The 8,301-nt window shown below is 34.1% G+C and overlaps 1 protein-coding gene across 1 annotated transcript; it reads right to left on the reverse strand.

Moving 5' to 3' along the window:
- Positions 1–5,111: 5,111 nt before the first annotated feature.
- LOC112016202 (uncharacterized) lies at positions 5,112–7,514 on the reverse strand. The gene is made up of 2 exons (XM_024048721.2): positions 7,272–7,514; positions 5,112–5,297 (listed from the first exon to the last, which is right to left on the reverse strand). The coding sequence occupies exons 1-2, from the start codon at positions 7,512–7,514 to the stop codon at positions 5,112–5,114; spliced, it is 429 nt and encodes a 142-aa protein (XP_023904489.1).
- Between the last annotated feature and the right edge of the window lie 787 nt (positions 7,515–8,301).

An 8,301-nucleotide genomic window follows, 5' to 3' on the forward strand; every position in this document is an offset into this window, starting at 1 on the left:
TCTTTTATAATAAATATATTGTTGGAAATGCAGACCTTTATATTTAACAAATTACAGGCTTGATGTCTTATTTCAAATCAATAAGTCATAATTTGGTTGGATAGGAGTTTGTCTTCTTCCTGTGTAGTAGTTTGCCCTTAATGTTCGAATGATTTTATGGACAACTCTTCATATATAGAAACCTCCATTTGCGAAGTTGGGGTTTCTCTCTCTTAAATCAAAGTTTATGGATTATAACTGACGTCTCTCTTGGCTAGATTACAAGTTCAATTTTGGAGGTCTAAAAGGAACGGAAAAATAGAGCGCATGGAAATTTTTCTAAATGTAAACCGGTCTATCTTCAATATATCTCTGATAAGTGATCTTCTGATTTCTTGAATCTGCAGACTGAACTAGCTATATTCTAGCACAACTAAAAATTTTAGGGTGAAAAATCCTAAAAATTATTGGGAGGAAGATTTTCCCCCCTATATTTAATTGGACTTGTTTTGTGTGTGACCTTCAGTGTTATGTTAGGTTTCTGTGAACAGTTTATTATTAGTTGTTTTGTTCCATTAATTCAAGGATTTTTAAAAATAAAATGTATGATATCCGATAATTAAAAAGAAATAATGATCTATGTGGTGCACCCTGGTCATCCCATTTTATAATTCATAGAGTGAAGGAAAATCTTTGGGATTTCTTTCTGGCTGCTAGCAAAATTTAGGGTGATTGTGATTCATAGACGCCAAAACTGTTTTTACTGTTACCAAAGAAAAATTGTTTTTTTTGAGGTGGCTCCGTTTGTTTATTACAGACGTGTACAATTATCTAGTGAGGAAACACACATCATTGGCCAGTGGCCACCATATGAAATCACCAAGGTAGTTTCAAAATGGGTTTTTTTTTTACGTCAATAATTTTACTTCCTTTTTCATTTGGTAAAATGTGAACATTTTTAAAATGCGAAAATTTTTGTATCAGTTGTGGATATTAATGTTAAATAGTGGATGTAAACAAATGTGAAATGATATTTCCCCTTTCAAAATATCAAATCATAACAATTCCTCTACACAATGGAAACCTACCCAAAGAACAAAACATCACTAGCCTATCTATTATGCATTAGATTGTTTTTAAGTTCATGGTCATATACGAAAGGAACTTATCCTGCAATTTTAAACTTTAGTTATAGTAAGTACCGCATCAAAGATGTCGAAATGTAAAGATTTTGCAAAGGATGGTTAGTATATCTCTAAATAGATAAGACAACTATCAGACCTGTTTGTATTTTTCTGGCAAGCTTATTAGATTTGTGGTTTGCATGTCAAATTGTTATCTTTAACTGACTAAGGAAATATGTACTATTTTGATCCCCCAATATAAACCAAGAGACCCCTGATATTTGTTTGAAGGAAGCTTATTCTACTCCACTACTTGATTGATACAAATGTTGTGATTCCCTTTTAGCTACTTGCCGCTCTTCAACCCCAGGATTATTTAATAAGTTGACTTGAGTAGCATCCAATTGGGCCTTAACAGATTTAAACCTTTGAGCTAAACCCCCAAACTAGAGGGGTTGAACTCTTTGAGCTTGGGTTTCAACAACAATTTTTTTATAAAAGAATGAACATGGAAGTGCCCATACCCTTTGATTCCGTACCTAAGCCACAAATTGTAGGAAGCCCTCTTGATCGTCCGAAAAATTAAAGAACTTGAATGGATTAGGGTCAAACTTAATATTTGAGGCAAAAGAAATGGAGAAGGCAGCATGATCCAATACACCAGGAGGAAGAAATTCAACCAAGGTTTTAGGGTGAGCAATGAGCCAATTTAGATCAAACAAAGCTTTATCCATCTTGCAAAAAATGCACCCACATCTATTATTTTACTTCTAGTAAAAAAAAAGTTTCAACATATGGATTATCAAAAATATCATCACCTAGGATCCACTTTGCAAGTTCAGCCTCAAAGCTAGCATTACCATGGCCCCTAAACCTTTCACTGGTCTCCTTTAAACATTTTATTAAGAAATATCAAACGAAAAAGGGACTTATTCATCGTCCTACTCCATGTCAAGATGGAAGATGAGAAAGGGAAACAGGATTGGAGGAAAGCCCAACAAGCAAAGTTATGACCAAAATTAATCGCTTCTTTATGCACAATAATAATAGACTAACGTTGAAACTGATTCAAAACAAACTTGATATCCATCACGATCATGTTCATAGCCCAATTAACCTTTCGGCCTTGCTTTGTAATTGCACGTAGAAAAACTATAGTGACGAGAAGCTAGCTACAATGAGCGGCAGTGCTGGCGAGTCATTGAGTCTGCAACTCGTTGAACATGAGAAACTGGGTTGAGATTGATCTCTCTCACACCGGTTGTCTCTTCTTCTTCTTCAATAGATTTCATTTATAATGTCTTTATTTATGTCCTTAGATCAAACCAACATCTATCCTATAATTGACTTACATGAATGATCATATAGCTAATTCATATCAATGAAAATGGTGAAAATTTTTAAGTTTTTAACTCGCAAGCTATATAATCATGGTTTTAAAAATAGGATGGTCACTTCAAGCATTGCACATTAAAAAGTATTTAATCAATGCTAGGGTAAAAGTCAAAGTAATATAGTGTGCGTTTGTTTCAGCTTTTAGAAGCCAAAACACGCTTTTTGAGACCGAAAGTCTAAAATAAGCATTTGGTAATGGTTTCAAAAATGCTTTCCCAAAAAAGTTGCATTTTGAAATACAAAGAGTAAGACATTATCGTATTGACAGCTAAGGATTGCTTTTGTAAACGCTAAAGCACTTTAATAAATATTATCGTTGGAATGGTCACTTAAAAGTTTTGAGAGGATGACTACTGTTAGGGGAGTCCAAATCTTTTGTCTCATCAATTGTGTTACACTTTATGCTCCACCAATAAAATTTGGACAGCTAGCCTCTCTCATTAAATGAGATAACTCTGACTTTAATGAGAGAGGCTAATTGTCTTATTTAATGAGATATCTCATTCAATGAGAGAGGCTAGCTATCCAAGTTTTATTGGTGGAGCATAAAGTGGAGCACAATTAATGAGACAGAAGATTTGGACTCCTGTTAGGGACCCAAGTCTTCAATAGGCAATTGCAAAACCATTATCCAAATAGGAATCTTGTCTAAATGCGAAGCTTCCCATTTGCAAACCTAGTCTTCACTGCCAAAGGAAAAAAGGTTTGATTAGCCATGTACCAGAGCCTAGAGTTAAAGTTAAACACTGCATCTCTGGCTTGGATGGAATCAAGCTTGAAAAGAAAGAAATCCTTTTCAAAAGTGAAGGCTTCCAAAGAGTTTTTTTTTTTTTTTTTTTTTTGGAGAGGAAGGCTTCCAAAGAACTTCAGCCAAGCAATAATTAACCCACCAAGCAAGGAGACCAGTTCACTTCTTTTTCAATAACCTCCTTAGGAGAGGCAATCACAATCTTGCTATTCTTTTACAAGGGGAAAGTAGTCCAAAAGCAAACTAGAATTCCCTTCTTGTAGAAATAAAAATTTCCTATCTTGACATTCCTTTCCTGCCCATCCTTTTACCCTGAGACAAAGCTTACCCACATTCCTAATTCAATCAGCCCAGGTTTTCCAAAAGCGAAGGAAATTCCGTGCAACCATATCTTTTTTTATCTTTCGATGTCAGGTTGAATCAAAGTAGCTTTACATTAATCAAGATGTCGTCTTTACAGTGTAACTTTAACCTCTCCCTCAAAATCATATTCCAAGCCAAAAAAAAAAAAAAAAAAAAAAAACATGTTCTCTACTTAGTTCACTACTAGTGCTCTTTACCCGCAAGAACTCTCTCTCTCTCTCTCTCATTTTGTCCAATTCTCTTTGCACTTATAATTTGCATGTATTTGGATATGTTTGTTCCAATTTTTAACCTACATGAATTTTTTATTTATTTTTTGTTAAATCAACATTTTTAATCTACATGAATTTTGGTCCAAGCCTTTAGTACACATCCTCTGTGATCTCTTCCCATTATTATACATCATCTCCTCAAATTGCTAGCTTATTGGATTTTCCCACTCGAAGGGTGACTATTATAGTGTTATGGTTGATATTTTGCAAAACTGTTCACAATACTATTCCTTTTTATGTGAATTAGTTGTAAGTATGGTTTTAGTTTGTGTTTGGATTGGTTAATTAGAACTTAGTCATAATTATGAAGTATTTCACTTGTAAGGTTGAGAATGGTTTATGTTCATGTATAAAAAACTATGTACTTACTGGAACAGTGAATAAAAGCATAAGCTTTAGAAAAACCCTTATTTGCAACCTAGGCGTATCCTTATGTGTCATATTTGTTGGAATATCCAGCCAATTAACTCTCTCAAATACGGGATGAGTTCTAGTTTCGCTAGGTTTAACTTCTCAAATTTTACAGCCTTTTAAACTGTTGATTCCATTGGATCTAATGTATTCAACAGTTCAAGGCATTATTATGGAGAGAGAGAGAGAACATTGTCAAGCTGTCCAATCCAAATAGATATTTCATCAATAAATAATATCTTTATCTATGTCTTTAGATGAGACCATGAATGAAAATGATGGAGCGACATTATTTTTTACCAAATTAACATGGTTTAAAAAATAGAATGGTCACCTAAAGCATTGCACATCGAAAAGGTAAATAGTAAATTAAAATATGAATGCATCACCTATACTCTATATCTAATCCTTCCCAAATTAAAGTAATATATGCAAGCGTGTGCACGCACAAACTTTTATGAAACGTTGAGGAGGAGGGTAGCATCCATATTTGCTTTCAAGGAACAGGCACATAGGCTACCTACAAGTTGAGAACCTCCAGTGTGTGTACATATTGGTAACATCACTCTCAACAGGAATCTGGAATCTAGCATACATCAATTCAATCCTATGATGACATGATTACTGAAGGCAATCACCTCTTGCAAGTTTTAATTTTAGGCTTTTAGCTAGTCTTTGGTAACTTTCAAGGAAAAAATTGATTGCAGGGACATTTCTTTTTAGACAATTAACATGAGCAAATGAGTCATGTTATTCCACTCTTGCAAGAAAGAACATGTAATAGAAGGATATGATATATACAAGATTCTGTTCTTAGCTTCAGCTCTCTGCTCGACTTTGTTTGATCAAAAGAAAAACGGCTACAATGACGGGAGTTGATATCATAATCAGAGCCTGTACAATGTTGGGTCTGGTTATCTCTGGAAAAACTACACTTCCATACTTGATTATTGCTGCACCCACAACTGAAACAGCTACCAATTTCCAAAAAAATTCCCAATCTTCCTGCTTACACCAGGGAAAGTAGTAATAATTAGACTATGTGAAAGGGTAAATCATCATAGAATAAAAGGTATATTATACAGTCTGTTGAACCTGCTTTAAAGCTAGGATGACAGAGTAATCAACTAGTCTTGGCATCAATGGTCCCTTCTTTTGTCTATTTATGCTCAAATCTTTAATTCTTCTTATACATTCAAGACTAGACTTGAGAATTTTACTGCATATGTATATTAACCAAAATTGGTTCATGCAACAAGAGATTCTAGGTTTTACTCTTCCTTAACAGGAGATCACCAAAAAACTTTGGCAAATCTTAATAACAAATCTTTGATTACTATTTATATCATATTCATTATATTGCATTACCAGGTATTTTTGGCGAGCTCTAATATGATCACTTTATAAGCAATACCAAACCCCTCTAGAGCCCAAACCTCCATTTCTTCCACTCAATGTCCTTACTTTGCCCTTGTAAGAGAGCTATTTATCAGAACAATACTCCAATCGATCTACAAACAACAAGTCTACATCATAAGAATTAGTAATGTCTCATAAGGGATGCAAGATTTCTCGAGGAGAAAGAATTGTAGCGATTTCCCTTGGAACTGCCCGGATCCCATGATTGAATAAAAAGTTGGATCTACATAGGATTTTCCTTTCGAATGGAGATAGAAGTTGGTCATGCATATGAATGAAACTTTAGTTACCGCCATGGTTATATTGTGTAAATACATCCAAAGACTGCATAATTGAATTTACTTGTTCTGTGGGTCTGAGATCCTCAGCCTGTTGTGACTACCTTAATCATGTAAACCCTCCCTTATGTGGCTATGTTTCTGTTACTGTTTCAGTTTTCCTAATCAATATTAAGTTGTTTAGGAGTATAATTAGCAACAATCACCATAGTTTTCAAAAGGTCACACAGGATCAAAACAAAATCATCTTTCTTGTGTTGCATTCTTAAACATGGATGAAATGCAAAAGCATGCTAGCAAACAAACTGTTGGTTTCCCCACCACCTCCATCTGAACTTAAAATTCCAATCCTCTTGATCTAACCAATGAAAGCCTTGAGGTGTTATTAGTTTGTGAAAGAGACTTGATCAAGGAAAATTATGCATTCAGGCTTTTGGATGATATATGTAACATTGTTATTCCGTATATTTAAGCAAACCATATATAGCTACCCCATTCTCCAATAAGAGATACTGCTTTCTTTCACCCACCTTTTGGAATCCACTTTTCCCTAATTTCAAAGCAGCCTCGCCAAATAAGTTCTAACTTCAAGACATAACTCATTCGTGTGGACTGTGGACAATGAAGAAAAATTTTCAACTCTGGTTAAGACAAGGGAAATGATCGGCGAAGTTGAACCTGATTGGGAGAAAAAGGTGCTTACTACTGTATTCAACAATTCCATCAGATTAGCACTTATCCTATCATCCAATAGAGGAAGCAGTAAACATAGATAACCAGAGTTTTTATAAAACTTTTGGACAATATAGATATCCAAATAAAAGCTAAATGTATCACAAGTTGGGCCACATTTTATGTCTAAACATGCTCTTTAACTGGACTCAAAACTCAAAAGTCAAAAGACACGCATCTCTTACGACACGTATCTAAAGTTCATATCTTCTCTAATTCAGCAATTTGCTAACAAAAATTGTAGTACTGACTATGGAATACAAGCGTTTTTCGATATCCAAATCATTAGCTACAATGTACCCGAACAAACTTGGTGACCTTAACACATATCATTCTAATTAACCTCAAATTTGTAGAAATATGTCACAAACCCATTATAAGTAGCAAAATATTATGCAAGAATTATTCTTAAAATTCACAAACAAATTAGTAAAAGTATGGACTATGCAAAAAAAAAAAAAATCTTTTGGCCAAATATAAAGTTACCCACAAAAGAAAAATGGTAAATTTGAAATGTATATAGAAATATATATGAGAGAAAGAGAGTGACCTGGGATGTGAAAGCACCGGTTTTGTCATTGTTGTTTGGGTTCTCTGTTTCTTCATCTCTTTGAGGGTCGAGAGCTCGGATGGGAATCGTGCTTTTGACCCTTGTCCTTGAGAAGTGAACTGGATTCTCGACAAAGAACTTGATTGTACTGGTTCTCTTTGCTGTTGGGACAAAATGGCGGTATTGGGACATTGAGTAGCAGAGCTTGCGAGCTCCTCCGCTCGCTGTGGCAGATGCTGCCATTATCTACACAATTGTGTGGAACTGTATATCAGAATCAGATAGGTGTAAAAGCAGTTGCATAAATTTATATGTTTATTTTAAAACTTACATTTACTATTTTACCTTTGGTTTTTTTCAAAACACCTCTCTGATTATCTATTTTAAATTATATATTATTAAAACATCAATTTTTTTAATTATTCCCTTTTTTTTTTCCCGCAAACAACAACCACGACCTTTTGTAAACACAAAATTTTCAATAGTAGAAAATCAAACAATTAAAAAAAGTGTTCCACGTTAATCAAGTAGTAAATACAATCTCTGTTTTGAATATTTTGCAAAAGAATACCCTATGATTTTATCATCTTTGAACTTGACGCAAACAAGAATTTTCTTTTTTACTTTGGTTGGAAGATGGATTGAATGGTCTTTACAACAAATCTTTAGCTTTTACTTTGGTTGGAAGATGGATTGAATGGTCTTTACAACAAATCTTTAACTTTGAGTTAATTAGAGGCTGTTTGAATTGGCAATTTTCATGACTCAATTCTTAGTTTCCATAACTCAATTCTCAAAAATAGTGGGACCCATAGCAAAATACTCGTTTACCTACACCAATACTCTATTTCCAATACTCAATTCTCTACTTTTTGAGTTATGAGTTGTGGAAACTGAAAACAATTTTTGGCTGTTTTCAGTTTTCAATTCTCAGTTTTCAATGGCAAACTTGTAAATACTATTACAAATCCGGTCCCACAGTCAGATTTTTGCTCCCTCTTTATCTTCTTTTCTCTTTTTTTTTTTTTTT

Source organism: Quercus suber, unplaced genomic scaffold (genome assembly GCF_002906115.3).
Source record: "Quercus suber isolate HL8 unplaced genomic scaffold, Cork oak 2.0 scaffold_58, whole genome shotgun sequence".
Taxonomy (NCBI): Eukaryota; Viridiplantae; Streptophyta; class Magnoliopsida; order Fagales; family Fagaceae; genus Quercus; species Quercus suber.

Bases quoted from the DNA above. Each gene is read 5' to 3' on its own strand.
- LOC112016202 (XM_024048721.2), bottom strand. From the start codon at position 7,514: ATGGCAGCATCTGCCACAGCGAGCGGAGGAGCTCGCAAGCTCTGCTAC. The intron at 5,298-7,271 runs GTCACTCTCTTT...TGGTGTAAGCAG, and splicing joins CCGGTGCTTTCACATCCCAG to GAAGATTGGGAATTTTTTTG.